The sequence below is a fragment of the Tiliqua scincoides genome, chromosome 1 (genome assembly GCF_035046505.1).
Source record: "Tiliqua scincoides isolate rTilSci1 chromosome 1, rTilSci1.hap2, whole genome shotgun sequence".
NCBI lineage: Eukaryota > Metazoa > Chordata > Lepidosauria > Squamata > Scincidae > Tiliqua > Tiliqua scincoides.
This window is the reverse complement of record NC_089821.1, coordinates 47,646,155-47,664,467: the sequence shown is the minus strand read 5'-3', so window position 1 is coordinate 47,664,467 and position 18,313 is coordinate 47,646,155. Positions and strand designations below refer to the sequence as shown.

General features: G+C 42.7%; 1 protein-coding gene across 6 annotated transcripts in view; it reads right to left on the bottom strand.

Annotated features, from left to right (window-relative positions):
- Window positions 1-4,919, bottom strand: part of SBF2 (SET binding factor 2) — a 344,987-nt gene extending 340,068 nt beyond the window's left edge. For all 6 annotated transcript variants that reach the window (XR_010794990.1, XM_066639834.1, XM_066639835.1 and 3 more), the window contains exon 1: window positions 4,726-4,919. Coding sequence is in view for 5 of the 6 variants with exons in the window: in XM_066639834.1 (XP_066495931.1) it covers window positions 4,726-4,780 (55 nt within the window). In the remaining variant the exon portion in view is untranslated. The remainder of the gene's footprint in view (window positions 1-4,725) is intronic.
- Between the last annotated feature and the right edge of the window lie 13,394 nt (window positions 4,920-18,313).

Here is an 18,313-nt window from a genome sequence, read left to right as displayed (position 1 = left end):
ACCAGTGCTGTCAATGGGGGCTCACATCCCCAATAGTCCTCCTGATAAATAACCATCTCCCAAATTTCCCATGGCACACCTGGGGACCATTCGTGGCACAACCAGTGTGGCACAGTAGTTGAAAATTTGTATGTTACAAATTAAAGCTTATTAGATGTCAATGAGAATTTATATAAGCTTTATAGGTGATAGGTAATATGTATAAAAATTTTTAGTTAGTTTGATATTAATAGATGTTAGAATTTCAGAGGATAATTTTAATAAATTAGAATTAATTTTAGGTGATTGTTTTGGATGTTTACGTATATATCTATGTATTTAGTCATGAGGATATATTAATTTTGGATGTAATAGATAGAGAAATGATATATGTAATTATTAGGATATTAAAAGTTGTTAGAATTTAGTATGTTAGATATTAGATTATATTAATTTTTGTGAGGATTTTATATGCTAGATATTGGAAAGACATGAAGATCCCAATGAAAGATGAATTAATAGAGAAAATAATGAATGTGGTGGAAATGGACAGATTTTTAGAGAGCTTGGATCAACAGTGAAACCGATATAGATTGAATAATGAAAATTATTTTATGTTTGGTTGAAAATAAAGTTGTAGAAGTATAAGATAGGGCATTTAGATGAATGTATTATATATATATATATATATATATATATATATATATATATATATATATATATATATATATATATATGATAGATAAATGATATTAAGAGACTAACTTAGAAGAGGAACTGGATTAGGAAATATGTAATGATTTATTAGTTATAGTGATGTATGATATTATTATTATTATTATTAACAGTATTTATATACCACTTTTCAACTAAAAGTTCACAAAGCGGTTTACAGAGAAAAATCAAATAGCAATGATATCTTGCACCCTCTAATATTGTGTTTATGTCTTGTATGTATTGTATTATGTGTTATGTGTGTTTGTTATTTTGTTTTTGGAAAAATTATTTTTAAAAAAAACATTTACCAGCTTTGCATCTCCTCTTTGGTTTACACCTCTCCCCAAGGACAATGAAACATCAACAATGTACAGAAAAATGGCTAGGTGAGCAGATTCTCACCCTAGCACTTCAGCAGAAAACAGAGAGAACAAGAAGAAGCATTCCATGTTCTAGGAGAGACTCACATCAGAAAAGGAAAAAAGAAAAATACTGCAAAACATTTACTTGCTTGATTTTTAAGACCATTAGCCAACGCATTCAGCTAGCATAGCCACCAGTATTGCATATCCTGGGATAGTGGTTGGAGGCTTATACATACTTAGGAACACCAGACTGAGTGAACATCAGGAAAGCTTGAGTATTTTAATAGCTACACTTCCCTGTTTTGGTAGGGAGGTCCACATTACATTTGTTCTAAACAAAAGCTGCAATCCTATGCTCACTTATTTGGCAGCTGGTCCCTTTAGACCCAGATCTTATACCATAGCAATGACAAACATTACTCCAATGGTATTTACCATAATGTTTAACATTATTTGATGTCTGGAAAGGAATCAGATTCTCTAAACTCAAGCTTTAACCAAAGAAAAATGCAATTTTCTAACTTTCATAGTTGGTGTTCAATAAACCTTCAACACATAGGCAGTAGCTTTTAAATTTAGAAGACTTCAGAGAACATTTCTGTCTTCTACATAATTCTTAGCCTCACTATGGGGTCCCTGAATTCTGTCTCTCCACCCAATCTAATGCTGGATCACAACAACTTGGTTCAAACAAGAAAATAGCTTACAAGGTGTATTGTCCAGTTCAAGATCTATATTTACATAGACAGTGACAACATTCGATACTTAAATTACAGTCCAGACACCAGACCTGCTGCATACACTTACAAGGGTTGAATATAACCAAACAGTACTTCCTGTGCCACAATATTGAACATACGACATTTGCGCTAGTATCATTAGCAGCAAATCTTTATGATTAAATAATATAAGTTCTCCTGCATCACAAAGGATGTAATTTTCAAGCACGGGCATGGAACAATATCTGTGTTATCCCATAATGCTAGAATATAACCATGTGTATATCAACACATCAGAATGCTGAAGTCCAACTAAGAAATAAAGGTCAATTCTCTATGCATTATGGGATTGTACGTGGGATAAAGGAATTCATAACAGTACATTTCTATTCTTCCACAGAAAGTTCTCTCTCAAATAGTTTGGATTACTGGGTTCTAAGAAAAAACCTCAGTAAACAGAAAGGGTGTGTGTCAGATACACACACACACCCCTTAAAAGTGACTATCTGGAGACAAATTTGCTTCGAATTTACCAGTTAACAGACCCAAATTTCCTAGACATCTGTTTATTTTATACAAGGAATGTGCCAACAGCATCAAGACCTCAGAATTTAAATTGTTCATCTTCTTGAAAGAAGGAACCAACTTGCCACAACTGTAACAGAGACTGGCATTCAAAATGTTAAATTGTATTTGCAGGATATTTTTAAGCCTAGTTTGCAAGCATAATTAGAAAATAATTAAGACAGTCTAACAGAAACACACCAACTCCAATGCAGCAAAAGCATTTCTGTAAGGTTTAACTTTTTGCATGACAAATAGCCATATGTTATTCAAGAACATGAAGCAGAACAAGGGCTTAAGTGTTTTTAGTCTGTATCTCTAATGAATATGTCAGTGTGTTTACTCTGATGCAGGACCCACAGAGTTCATTATCTCCCTAAGTATGCATAGAATTGTAGCTTTAGATTATATTTTAAATGGAAGAAACAGATTCTTATTCACAGAATTAGGCATATAAAAATTCTATTAACCTGAAGTCTAACAAAAGATGCCAACCAAATAGGATTTTCTTAGGAATAGCCATAAGAATTTACTAAAGTGCATTCAGCCATTTAAAATCCTGCTTAAAGGCAATAGGTGATTAAGGGCTCACCCTAAAAATATCCCCTGAACAACAACTCCATGAGGATGTCTAGGTGTGTCAGTCAATAACATGCGCCATCAAATTTTAAATGTACTGAATCCTCATTCTACAAAAAGCAGTATGCCTTTCAATATTATACACACAATAAGAATTTTTGAACAATTTAAATACTTTTAAACATAATTTACTATGAAATTATAGAAATAGTGTAAACTTCTTTTGACTTTTATTGTCATCTTGTCCATTCAATTATAATCAGGCAGGGCCTGTCATGTTTCATTTTTGTACAGCACCTAGACTTGAGACACTAAGTAATATTACTATAAGATACATGTATACAATGCCACCAAATTTCATCCTACCAGACAGATTCAACACATTCAGTTAATTCCCAAGAAGAAATATCCTTAAAGAATTAACCAAACGCCATATGCTTTGCTTCCCATATGTAGTAAGCAGGAAAATGATGAGCAACTGGTATCAGGATTAAGACTTTTACCACTCCTATAAAGGCAATAAGAAAAATGAGACTATGATTTAAGATGTACGAAGTCCCAGAAGCTTCCTAGAGAATACCTTATCACACTTACTTTAACCTCTCTGTTGAATATTCCCAGCAGGACCAAGCATACAACTAAGATACAAACAGAAAAATTCCTTATTAGCCATTTCTGCCCAACGTTGCATATATGCAACAAGGATCAAATCTGTACACCTGTGGGCTGGGCAGAAAGGGGTTAAGAATATCCCAAAATAAATAGGATAGGAATATTTTTCTGTTCTCATAAAACCTCACTTTTTTTTTTTAGACCTAAACTCTGGATGGGAGTTTTAAATGAGCTGTTGACAAGTCTTTGAGATGAATGGCACCTATGGTGTGTCTCCCAGCAAAATTACTTAAAACTCTAATTTTCCCTGGTACAAATGATCACCACTATCTCTTGGGTGGATACAACAATAGGCAGCAGCAACTGAAGTTACCAAATAGTGTTTTTCTTCCTTTTTCCAACCAGGCAGAGACACCCCTCCTTCCTTCCTTTCGTCATCCAAGTACACACACAGGATGCGCCGGGAGCCTTATGAACTCACTGGGAAAAGGGGAAGCCTCTAGTAATGTTTTCATGTTCCCTGCCAAACAGTTTATTAATCCCACACAGCCATGCTGCAAAGTGCTGTGTGAAGCCAGCTTGCCCACCTTCACCACACAGGAAAACAAGATACACAGACACCTTTTTGGAGGAGGAGGAGGAGGAAACAACACTCTCATGTTTCCTCCCCCCCCCCCCATTTGTTTTAAATGAGGAAATTAAGGCTGCAATCCTATGCAGACTTTCCTGGGAGTAAGCCTCATTGACTACAATGGGATTTATTTCTGAGTAAACATATGCATAGGATTGGGCTCTGAGGCTACAATTCTATGCACACTTTCCTGGGAGTAAACCCTATTGACTAAAATAGAATTTATTTCAAAGTAGACACAGCCATAGAATGGGCTCTGAGTCCATTTAATCTCCCCCAGAAACTCCTGAGTGTCAGTTGCCCAGTCACAACCGTTTCCTCTACCAGTTCCTGTGAGGAAAGGTTACACACAGCACAGCACAAAACACACACACAGAGGCTCCCTCCTCCCTGCCAACCCACACAGCCTCATGAGAGGAAGCTCTGCCACGGGGATGTCCTCCCTGCCCTGAACGTCCCTTTCGGTCCCTGGGGTGTGGGGGGGAGGGGTGGGGGGAAGCCACGTCCTCCCCTCCCCAGCACAGCCACACAACAGCCCCCTCCCCACAGCCACACCTACCGGTCTTCTCGTGGTCGCAGCCCACCACGATGAAATAGTCTGCCAGCCTCGCCATGGCCGGGGAGCGCTCGCTGGAGTCCCCGCTGGGCCTGCCACGGGACACGCTGTGCTGCCGCTGCGCCCGCCACGCTCAGCATCTTCCCCTCCGCTCCTGCGGCTGCACAAGAACAGGCAGCGGCTCAGCCATGTTGGACCCGCTGCTCGGACTGCGCCTGCGCGCTCCCCCCCTCCCGCTGTGACCTCGCTGGAGCTGGGCGGGCGTCGAGCGCTTTGCCAGCAGTGTGTGCGCTGCAGCCCCGGACTGGCGGTCGGGCAGGGCGGGGGGAAGGGGCTCTTTCCTGGGAGGAGGCCCTCTGACTCTAATGGGACTTACTTCTGAGTAGACATGCATACGCTCGGGGGCTTGGTTGGTTGGGTTGATGTCATCTTATGTACTGTAGACCAGTGTTTCTCAAACTGTGGGTCTGGACCCACTAGGTGGGTCGTGAGCCCATTTCAGGTGGGTCCCCATTCATTTCAATATTTTAGTTTCAATATATTAGACTTGATGGTCTGTGGCTGCATCTGGGGAAATGTGACAGACCTGTACTTTTAACAAGCTACTATGTATATTATTTTAACATACCCTGGATAAATGTGGGCAGCATTGCAGCCTAGGATTGTTAAAAGTGTTCCTGCTTGATGATGTCACTTCCAGTCATGACATCACTTCCGGTGGGTCCTGACAGATTCTCATTCCAAAAAGTGGGTCCCAGTGCTAAATGTGTGAGAACCACTGCACTAGGTAGAGGTTGGCCTTGGAATCTGGCAGAACAGCATCTACAGCATGCTAAATGGATGGTGCTCTGCGAAGCAAAGCTCAAACTGGGACTTCTTTCCTTCCTTCCTTCCTGTAGCAAAAGTTCAAGCAAGCAGCACTTCTGATAGATGGAGAGCCACTGGAACTGCAAGTCACATTTGAGACGTACAAAATTATGCAGGGGATGGATAGAGGGATGCTCTTGTCCCTCTCACATAACACCAGAACCAGGGGACCTCCCCTAAAATTGAGAGTCGGGAGAAGTCGGGACAGACAAAAGAAAATATCTCTTTGCCCAGCATGACTACTCTGTGGAACTCCTTGTCACTGGGTGTGGTATGGTGTCTGGCCTGGATGCCTTTAAAAGGGGATTGGACAAAGTTCTGGAGGAAATGTCCATCACAGGTTACAAGCTGTGATGGGTATGTGCAACCTCCTGGTTTTAGAATACCTCAGAGTGCCAAATGCAAGGGAGGGCACCAGGATGCAGGCCTCTTGTCTTGGGTGCCATCTGAGGCATCTGGTGGGCCATTTTGAAATTCAAGAAGTTGGACTAGATGGGCTTTTGGCCTGATCATGTAAAAATGATTGATTTTAAAACATTAAAAAATTGATTTATCTCTATCCAAAAAAGTGGATTTGCAATTGCAGTTCAACCAATTCATTTTTGTGCCACCTATTAATAGGCACATCAGATCTGAAGCACTTGCATTTCAGCAGGTGAAGTGCACCATTTTTTTTCCACAATTGTACACATTTGTAGAGATGGGTTATTCAGTGATAATATATCACTTCTGCACTTCTCATTTTTGTAAAAAAAATAATGATAATCCCAGTATCTGCAAAAAAAGAAAACCGTTCTCTTAACACCTCTGTATATTTTCTAACACCTATACATGCATGTGGTTGTATCTGCTGACACTATACCCCCTTTATCACCTACCTAGTACACTTTTAATTATAATTTATAAAAATGTGCCCTTTGAATAAAAACACATAACACAACTTTCTGCACTTCTCATTTTTATCAAAAACTGGAAACTGCAAAAAAACAAAAAAAGCACACCTCTACATTTGGGGGTGGCTTTTTTGCTCATTAACTTCTCCTACTAGTCTGAAAGCTGGACGGAATGCTCTGTCAGCTTCACCTATGCATAAGCTGTGACAGTTTCTCCTGTGGGAGGGGGCTTCCCTGGTGGGTCCTTCTCGCTGCTGCCAGTATTGCTAGGATGGGGAAGGGTTCTTTTTGCTTCAAAGATCATATATGCATACCAGCATGTATACATCTGAAAATAGTAGTGAATCAGTATTAGTATTTGATTTGTAATTTGTAATTTCTATTTGATGAAAACTGAACGCATTCCACATGCGCTGCCTCTGACACATCCTCGGCCGTCACCTGGCAGGACAAAGTTCCAAACAACACAGTCCTGGAACGAGCTGGAATCCCTAGCATGTATGCACTGCTGAAACAGAGACGCCTGCGTTGGCTTGGTCATGTCGTGAGAATGGATGATGGCCGGATCCCAAAGGATCTCCTCTATGGAGAACTCGTGCAAGGAAAGCACCCTATAGGTAGACCACAGCTGCGATACATGGAATCTGCAAGAGGGATCTGAAGGCCTTAGGAGTGGACCTCAACAGGTGGGAAACCCTGGCCTCTGAGCAGCCCGCTTGGAGGCAGGCTGTGCAGCATGGCCTTTCCCAGTTTGAAGAGACACTTGGCCAATAGTCTGAGGCAAAGAGGCAAAGAAGGAAGGCCCACAGCCAGGGAGACAGACCAAGGGACACACTACACTTGCTCCCAGTGTGGAAGGGATTGTCACTCCCGAATCGGCCTTTTCAGCCACACTAGACGCTGTACCAGAACCACCATCCAGAGCGTGATACCATAGTCTTCCGAGACTGAAGGTTGCCAACACTCTATTTGATTTGTAGCTGGCTACAGCAGCCAGCTGATTTGTTATTGAATTAGGTGATTTGTAGCTGGCTATATAATACTGGCTACAGTATCATGAGATACTTTGGTCATCTCATGAGGACTCTAAAAAGACCCTGATGCATTAGGACTTTTCTATGGGGAAAAATGATGATGCTGGGGAAAAATTGAAGGCAAAAGGAGAAGGGAATGGCAGAGGTTAGATAGTATCACTGAGGCAATGAACATGAATTTGGACAAACTCTGGAAGTTAGTGGTAGACAGGGAGGCCTGGCGTGTTGTGTTCCATAGGGTCACAAAGAGTTGGACACGACTTAGGGCGCAATCCAATGGGACATGTGCTGCATCCTGCAGTTGGGTGTCACTCATGGAGGTCTCCTCAAAGTAAGGGAATGTTTGTTCCCATACCTCAGAGCTGCATTGCCCTTACGTCAGTGCTGGAAAGCCCTGACATAAGGGGTTAGGATTGCGCCCTTAATGACTGAACAAGAACAGCAACAGGTGCAGTAAAAATTCTGCTACTCTGGCTGAAGAGATTTGTTGAATAAGTCCAAGGTTTGCTTACCTTTGGGGGCTGGGGGATACGAATAGGCCCTCAGTTTGGCTGTACTTGTCATAAGAGGCGACTAAACAGCCACCGGGTAGATGGGACTCGATAGCCTGGGAAGGCAGCTCATCTGAGAGAAGGAAAATTCTGATCCCAAACCTCCACTGCCTTGTGGCTACATCCAGTTATGGAAAAGGCTTCAGGAGTCAACCTCGAGGCAAAATCCGGAGCCAGAGTCCCTGAGGCAGTTCATGGCTGAACACAGTCACGTTCTGGCAACTCCTACGACCCTGCTGGAACCAACCGTATTGGCTTCTGCCTTTCCATTGGACCATTTCAGCGATGTGGAGAGGGGGGATTTGCTGCATGGGTAACAGTCTATCCTCCATATCTACTTTACCCAGGCTTTGTGCACTGGAGAGGACACTCTGTTCCAGAACCACCATTCAGAGCGCGATACCATAGTCTTCCGAGACTGAAGGATGCCAACAACCTAAGGTTTGCTAATGCTTGTAAATCTAGGTTGTATAATTTTTGTTTTTAAGGAACAATCCAATGCCTTCTGTACATGGTGAATAGTGTGCATAAAACAGTGTGCACTTCATAAAATATTATTTTAACCAACCCTCTGCTACCGTTCCCATTAAACTGCAGCTGCTGCTTAAGGCACAGTCATTCCTGTAATGGAAACCCTTCTAATTGTCGCTTGCATGCATCCCATTGCCTCATGCTGCCTAGGCTTTCCTCTCCCTTCATACTCTCCAGCCAGAAAGTATATGAATGGGCTACATGAATGGGTGTGTGGATTGCAGGAAACTGACACAGGAACAACTTTAGCCTAAGGCCTGAGTGAGCCAAAGGAAGATTACAATTTGGCCAATAAGGAGCTCCACTGCTCTACTTTCTGTTTTTAGAAGAGGCTGCATGATGCCCTAAACTAGAAGTGCAATCTGTAAAGCACTAAAGAGGTAACCTTATAGCCCAATCCTATTCCTGTCAAAAGTAAGTCCCACTGAGCTCAATGGGGCCTACTCCCAGATAAGTGTGTATGTTATTGTAACCTTAAAGCAGTTTAGTTCTATTGTAGTATGAGATCTGAATAGACATTTGTTTATAGGGGTTTATTTCTTTTACCCCAGCTAACTGGGTAAACAGGAGCATCTTTTAAGTGATGGCTCCTTTATATTTAGCAGAGAGCAATTCACCCCAAAGTAGCATCTTTTTCAGTGGCCATTAACTGGTATCTCCCTTATGTCTTTTTTGGTTAGATTGTGAGCCCATTTGGGGCAGTGAACTAACTATTTCTTTGTTATGTAAAACACTCTCAGAATTATTTTGTTGAAGTGTGGTATATAAATATTCTTATTAATAATAAATGTATATCCCAATATACTGTCCCAGAAAACTTAAATTACATTCACTGTTAAGTAAATAAGGGTGCAATCCTAATTCCTTATGTCAGTGCTTTCCAGCACTGACATAAGGGCAGTGCAGCTCTGAGGTAAGGGAACAATCATTCCCTTACTTTGAGGAGGCCTCTGTGAGTGACACCCAACTGCAGGATGCAGCACCTGTCCCATTGGCACCGCTATGCCAGTGCTGGAAAGCACTAACATAAGGGAATTATAGAACAGCAGTCATGATTCCACTGAAGACCAATGACTAATAACCCAATCTTATCCACACTTTCCTGAGAGTAAGCCCCATTGACTATAATGGGACTTACTTCTGAGTAGGCATGCATAGGATTGGACTGTCAATTAGACTGAAGACTTGGCCATTGAATAACTGCAAAGTATTCTGATTTCAGTTTTTTTTTTAATTGCAGGATATACACAAAGATGAAAAATGATAGGAATCTATTGCAGTATAAACTTCTGTAGGCAACAGTCTGTCTATTGCCTATAAGGAGGATATTACTTATGAAAACTCATGCAAAATGATTGTGACAGCAGTCCCGAGAATGCAACAGCCCTTTTTTCTTTATACAGTTATGAAATAATGCTGCTAGTTTTTTGGAATACATAAAAACAAATAGCATTTTCACAGGTGCCACAGAGGTTGCTATTTAAGTTCCATACCATCTCCACATTACCACATTGCAAAGTGTCATAATGATGCATTTTCATACATCTAATTGTTCCCACAACCATGTTTGAAATCAGGAGAGGCCACTCTAGGGGGACAGACTGGATGTTTCATTTGCTGAAATGGCACTAATGCTCTTATAGTCACAAACTATTTAAGATGTATTAACTGCACTTAAACCACTTTAGTCATGTTAAAATCATGCAGCTTAAGCACAAGCCCATTGGAAAGACATTAGCATTGAAAGTGGCAGAGGGGAAGAACAACAGTATAGTACACTGGTTCCCAACCTGTGGTCCAGGGACCACAGGTGGTCTGTGGGACCATGAGAAGTGGTCTGCAAGATCTCAGAAAAAAAGATCACCTTTGATCACTTCAAGCAATCACATCTCGCTGAGCGAGCACTCCCCCAAAGACCACCAAAGAGGGTGGAGAACAGACTGCCTGTAGCCGTCAATGAAGTGTCAACTGCGGCTGTAGGCAGTCCATTCTCTGCCATCACTGGTACTCCAGGGGAGGACACTCACTTGGGAATTGCTTCCTCACAGACTACCAAAGAGAGCAGAGAATGGACGACATGCAGTCACAGCTGGCAACAGAAGTAGCAACCCAGAAATCCTCTTTATAAAAAATAACAGCACCCTCCACATGCCTGATCTTGTCTGATCTCAGAAGCTAAGCAGGGTCAGACTTGGTTAGTATTTGGATGGGAGACCGTCTGGGAATACCAGGTGCTGTAGGCTTATACCATAGCCTTTCGAGAGTGAAGGTTGCCAACCAACCAATAAATATTCTCTAGTTATTACCACTGGTATAGTAGGAGCAATTCTGCTTGCTTTTCTGCTGGGTTCTGCACATGGTTTATTCTCATTCGGAAGCTTTATAGAAACCCTTTGTTTACAGAAGTGTGTTTATATACTAATTGTAGAATATTTGCTCTGAAACAATTAACTTTGAAGATTTCAGATTAAATCTATGGGGAAAATTTGACATGCATTTCCACAATGGAATGATAATTATCTGTAAGCATCCTACTTCCCATGCGCTCTGTGCTCCTCTTATTATGGCCCTGACTCTGATGGATGATGGCTACAAATGTCTAACTTAAAAGCCCTCTCCAACCACAACAATGTGATATTGAGTCATTCTTTATTTGAAAGTTTTCAGGAATGTGCTTTTAATATCTTGCTGATGCATTGCTTATTCAGTACCACAACGTGGACAACAAAGGCCTCTTTAAAGTAACCCCCCTGAGCTCACTCTCAAGAATGGAATTTTTACATGATCAGGAATTCCAGGGTGTTTCCTGTTTACATTTTCTTCTGGACTGAAACTAGCAACATACCCCACTGGGGAGAGAGAAAGGGCAGTCACATTTGCACAAAATAAGTGCAGCAATTAGGCATACCATGCAGGGCTCACGTGCAATGTGAGCTATTATTTCACTGGCATGATGTGCCCTCTTAAGTACAGTTGGAAGGAAAGCACTAATAAAACAGTAGTGGGCCTCATTCATTGCTCAGATTATTCTTTTGCAGTAACTTCATGCACTGCACTGAAATATTTCTTGTCATAAAATCAGCAGGAAGCTCTCGTGTGTGGGAGGGACAATGTAGAGGAAGACCAAATTCCATACTGCTAGTTACTAGATTGCTCCTGAGGTGCAGAGAGAATACAAGGGAGAGAGTAGCCCAACAGATCAGTGAATAAAAACAAAATTAGCAATGACCTGCACTACTATCCAAAGCCATCCTAAACCACAATGGATACGAGAATATCTGTCAAAGTAAGGGCCCAATTCTATCTAACTTTCCACCACCAATGCAGCCCTGAGGTAAGGGAACAAACATTTCCTTACCTTGAGGAGGCCTCCACCGCAGAATACCAAACACACCCTGTTGGCATGGCTGCATCAGCACTGAAAAGTTGGATAGGATTGAGGCCTAAGTAGTGTTGACCCCCTAACCCAGCCATCTATCCTATGTGAAAGAAAGCCTTGCTTTGGTATCCCAGAAGAACTGCACTGGTTGTTCTGTGGCAGTATGATGATAGTTCCTACTATGCCATATTTATGAAGTACATTCAGAGTGCTAGGTGTGAAACCATACCGTATTTAAAAAAAAATATATATGCATCTTTGGAATGAAAAGCAGAGTTCAAGATGATTTTAGTCTGCCTGCCATTCTTCAATGACTTCAACAAAAAATGTGGATATGAATTTATATAGTTTTTGTTAGTTTCTATAGGATGGTATGTGGATATTTTTGTATTCAGATTGCCATTTATATATTGTATATGTTATCTTTTGTATAGGGCCCTGTGTTCCAGAAGGAACAACTCTTACTGTTTATTGCAGTAGTTTCCAATCTTTAGAAGCCCATGGACCAATGATGCAAAAGTTGGAAGTGTTATGGACCACTTGTGGCTGTGGTGAGTCTGGTTTCCGCCCTCTCTGGTGGTCCATCTCCCAAGAGCTCCCCCATGGACTATCAGAGAGGATGGAGAATGGTCTGCCCATAGCCACAGCTGATGCTTCAATGGTTATGGCTGTGGAAAGTTCATTCTCCGCCCTTTTTGGTGGTCCGTGAGAATTTGATCACTTCCAGTATCTACCCATGCAAGTAACGGTGATCTTTTTTCTGAGACCTCGCGGACCACTTCTCAGAGACTTGCAGACCACCTATGGTCTTTGGACCACAGGTTGGGAACCAGTGGATTATTGCAACCAGACATGCTTCTTTATTGTAGGGCAGAACACAACTAAGCTAGCAACTAAGGGTACAATCCTAACGCGCCCTTGGACTGGCGCAAGTTCCCTGCACTGGCCCGGGACAGTTGCAAACATGCCGTAAAGCACATTTGCACCTCCTCGTGAGTTGGCTGGACCGGTGCAAGGATGCATGTCAGCCCACAGAGGCTGCATCCAGCCTCCATGTCAACTCTTCTGTGAAGTCTTGCGTTGGCCTAGCTCAGCCACCACAAAGCTCTGGGGTGGGCAGGGAGGAGGTGGGAGGGAGGCATTCCGGGGCAGGGGGAGGGTGGTCACGGGAGCAGGCAGATGGGGAGTGGGAGGCAGGGCTGGATCCCAACGCCATTCCCTGAGCAGCGCAGAGCAGCTTCAGGCTGTGCTCCACTCTCCTCGAACTTGTGCCACCTTAGGAGGTGGTGCAAGTCCAAGGAGACCAATAGGAGCTGCAGTGGCCTACCTGGGGTAAGGGTAAGGAAGAGTTTCCCTTTACCTTTGGCTGAACCACTTTGGAACACTATCTTGCACTGGATACAGCGCAGGCCTCCTGGCTTGCCTGTTCCAGTGCAGAATAGGATTGGGCTACAGAAGGAACAAGAAAGAAAAAAACCAAGGGTGGAGTCTAGCTCCAACCCATAATACAAGAGTCTTGAACTGGGTCTTTCTAAATCAAACACTTGGGCATTACCAACACAATCCTTTCTTGCACTGGAACAGGCAGGCCAGGAGGCCTGCGCTGTATCCAACACAAGATTGGGGCCGAAGTGGCTCAGCGGGAGGCAAGGGGAAACTTTCCCCCTTACCCCTGGGTAAGCCACTATGGCCCCAATGCGTCTCCTTGGACTTGCGCCACCACAGGAGGTGGTACAACACCCAAGAGAATGGTCCTGCCCCCAGGACCACTCTCTGCCCGCCTTCTCCCCATCCTGGAACATCTCCCTCCTGCCTCCTCCCTGCCCTCCCTAGACCCGTGTCAGCCAAGCTCAATCAATGCAACCCTCCCTCCCCAAGCTGGCACAGAGGCTGGATATAGATTCCATGGGCCGGCGTGCATCCCTGCGCCGGCCCAACCGACTCCCAAGGAGGTGCAAACATGCTTTATGGCACATTTGCGACTCTCCTGGGCCAGCGCAAGGGACTTGCACTAGCCTAGGGCGCTTAGGATTGCACCCTACATCGCAGTAGGTCTCATAGTTAGTTTTAGAGACAGATTTAAAAATATACTAAGTCCTCTGTGTACATACTGTTTATGTTTCAAGGATCTGCATGTAAGTTGAAACATATGTCGCTCAAAACATCCAGCTCTTTCTGGTACTACCTGAGTCAAAGTCTCACCAAAGTACATACAGCACGTGCACAAAAGTGCCAGCAAAACTGTCATAATTCGGACATCTGGGCAGCCAGTGTAACCATTTTTGTGAGGGATTTAAACAGGACAAGGGGTTGTCAGGTAGAGGCAGAGAGATGTTTTCATACATAGAGAGGTGATCCCAGATGATAATAAAAGCAAACTATATAGTTAGGAGTAGACAAATGGAGAGTCTTAATGAGACTGGGTACTTGAAACCTATGTGAAAACTGACAGGGAATTAAGACCTAGAGGGGGATACATGATGATAAAAATAGACACATCCTTTATTGCTAGGACATAGGCCTAGCAATAAAGATAAGAGAGGTCTGCACAATAAGTAGCAATGATGCTTTCCTTTGAAGTTTATAGTGACAGGTTTCATTGTGGTGGGCATGTCAGAATGTTACAGCAAAAACAACAAAGACCCCTCTATGGCATCTTAAAGACTAAAAGCACAACCCTAACAACACCCTGGGCTAGTACAAGTCCTTTGTGCCAACCCGGGAGGGTTGCAAACATGCCGTAAAGCACATTTGCACCTCCCTAAGAGTAAGCTGTGCCAGTGCACAAAAGTGCACTGGCCCACAGAGGCCAGATCCAGTTTCTGCAGCGGCAGCAGCAGGTTTGTTTGCATTGGCCAACCTCAGCTGACACAGGAGTCTGGGGAGGGTGGGCAGGAGATGGGGAGAAGGCAGGAGGGAGGTGTTCTGGGCTTCCCAGGGGGCGGAAGACGTTCCCGGGAACAGGCAGGGAGTGGGAGGCAGATCCAGGACTCAGCAATTATGCCAGATCCTAGCTCCATTCCCTGGGCAGCACGGAGCAGCTCCAGGTTGCTCCATTCTGCTCGGATCTGCGTCATCTCCTGAGGTGCTACAGATCTGAGTAGACTCATTGGGACTGCCGTAGCTCTACCTGAGGTAAGGGGAAAAGTTTCCCCTTGCCCCAGTCTGAGCCACAGGCGGCCCCAACCTTGCCCTGGATACAGCACAGGTTCCTGCGCAAGTTAGGATTGCGCTATAACAATCTTTTTGTCACCTAACTTTCTGTGAACCAGAGCCCACTTCACTGGTGGATAAACAGTTACCCTTAGTTGGCAGGTGACAGATTGTATATAACTAAAAATACTCTAATACAGGGCTCTCCAAGTCCTGGCCTGCAGGCTGGATCCAGGATTTGGAAAAAGGTCTTCCCGCCCCCACGCCCCAGTGAGCGGGGCTTAGTGCTCTGTATCCCTATGCCCAGAACAACCTGAAAGAAACGCAGCACCTTGGCAAAATGGTCAGCGCCACTTGGGACAGTGCTTTTTGAGACACAGCAGTTTCTGGTTTGGAGACCACTGCTGTAATACAAGGCTGGGCTACCCATGAAGCAAGCAATGTGGCTCACATCAACAGTGGGCGGCAAGGGAAGCAGCAGATTTGGAATTCACTTTTTCACTTCAAATCTAATGCTGCCTCCAGCCATCCATGGTCAGAGCCGCACTGATTCACTTTGGGGTTGCAAACAGTGAGCAGGAAGTAGATCGGCCACTTCCTTAATCTTGGTCCTTCCTCCTACAGGACTCCTGCTTCTTTTCCTTGTTGCAAGATTTCCTGTTTTAGTTAAAGAGATCACATCTTCTCATTGTTGGCATTGCTAGGAAGGGCTGTACAGGCATGACATTGCCTGGATGAGTTTGGGATATGACAGACCTGCAAATGCTGGCATGACAACACCAGCACTGTGACTGAATAGGAAACCAAATCCAGTGAAATGAGTGTTTTACACCCTGGATTGTTTTTACCCTTTTTGCTGGACCTGGTTTGCATTCAATGGAGTGGATCCTGATCCACAAAAGATGGTACTTTTGCAATAAATTTTTTGTTAAGGTGCTGCAAGATTCTTGTTGTTTATGATGTTTGTCTCTTTTGTGTTTTTTGTCTCCATCTTTCAGATGTAAGAAGCAGGATATCAGAAAGTATTCCAGGACCCCAGTAAACCTAGTTTTAAATATGCTTAGCAGAATCTGAATGTGGCACTCAAAACAGGTGGGAAAGCTCACAGGCAGCTGTCAATTTAAATCCTGATGAGGAAGCTTCCTGACCATGCCTTCACTATCTCTTCTGCTTAATTTACTGAAGCTTTCTGCTTAACCGTTTGTGCAACACATTGGGGAAGTGCCACTCTTCAGTGACAAAAGTGTATTGGAGCTCAGGAAGATTAAAGACAAAGATTTGATGTTGCTATTTATAGTTTGCAAAATAGGAACCTCTTTGGTTTTACCCCTTGGAATCCAATTGGCTTGCAGGAATCAGCAAACGGTGCTGATGGACGATGTTTCTCAGAGGATGTTGTTTGATACATGTTAGCATACACTCAAACAATGCCCATGGAAAGTACCATTTACATCTTAGGGTGTTTCACAAAATAAATTAAAATGAAAAGCCGTCTTGTTCTCATTGCCCTGACTGTGAATTTTCCAAACTAATTTGAGAATACAAAGGCTCAATTTTTTTTCTGCCATAAATGATGTACAATAGTTTGGAAGCATTGGTGCCACTTTTATGTATAAAGTTAAAGGGGAAATGTTTTATTCTATATAAACAGTTCCAGACGATTTAGTAAAACTGTTCTAAATCCTAGAAAAATGACAGAAGAGTTTAAAAATTCCAGTTCTTCATAAGAAACACGTTCCATGTAAATAACACTATATTGAAATGTCCGCTCCTGGCCTCTTGTTTTTCCTGTATAATCCTATACATGTGTACTTAGAAGTAAATCCCATTGAGTTTAATGGGACTTACTCTCAGGTAAACACATATAGAATTTCTGCCTTAAGGACATTTCCGTTATATTGAGCATCTATGACATCTCTCCCACTTCAGCTCATTTGAACATTCTTCATTCACATGAAGGTTTTTCCTGCTTTAAAAGCACTCACACCCCCTTCAGTTCATGTGGAAACTTGTTCTGAAATGATGTTCCTATGTGGGTATCACTGCACAAATCAGCTGAATTAGAATTTATAAATAGGCTTTTAAGCCATCACTGCAGGGCTCAGTCTTTACTTTGAGACACTAGATCTTGATAGAATACTGTAGAGAGAGCCTGAATCAAGTATGAGAATTCCATTTAATTCAGTCTTATCAACACTATTCCCTTATGTCTGAACCTTTCAGCTATCAACACCAGTATGAAATACATTGTGAGGAAAAATTCATGTCAGATCTCTTGTGACAGGAATATATGTATGTGCACATATTTGTATAATATTCATAGTAATTTTTCTCCCACGGACAGTAAATTAATAGGATAATATTTCTCAGGTCGTGTGAAAAGTTTTATTTAGGGTTTAATAGCTGAAAACCCTCAGTGGGAAATGTAGTGATTTGAAATTCTATAATTACAAAACTATAGCTTGTACTCTGTCATCTTTTGACTGAAATAGGATTGAGTAACAATAATTATTCCCTGTGAAGAAGGCCAGGAACAAAGGACTCTTCCTTTCTGAAATGCAGAAATCACTCTGCAGGAAACCCTGTAACCACTTAATCACGCACAGCCAAAGGTCATAACTATAGAAATGAAACCACAGCAGGCATTTAAGAAGGTGATGCATATTTATCACATGTAGAATCAGACCATGTTTTGGTTGAGGTAGGGGGAGATTTAGCAAGTTCCAGAAACTCACAAAGTTTTCATACAGTGTATCAAATGAATTTGCAGTGGTTTCTTATAACCTTCACAGCCATTTTTCAGGGATAATCATCTGGCAGTACACATTTGGCCCCCTCCTCTCTCCCATGTATCTACGCAGGATAGTAAGTATGTTCTATCCGGATCCAGTTTTCCACATTACAGAACCGTCTGCTTCCACAGAATTTAATGGAACACGTTGGTAGGGTCAAGGGCCTCCAACCACGGAAACAGTGTGGAGATGTCTTTTTCTTTCCAAACTCTGATGCACACGTTGACTTCAAAGCTATTTTTTTAGCATACTACAATTTCTGTCTAGAAGCAGCATCTTGATTTTCTCCTAAGCCTGGAAATGGACAAACTGAAGCTGAATCCAAACAAGATGGAAGTGCCAACTCTCCAGAGGGTAACAGTTATAGTTGCAGGCATGAGTCCACCATTGG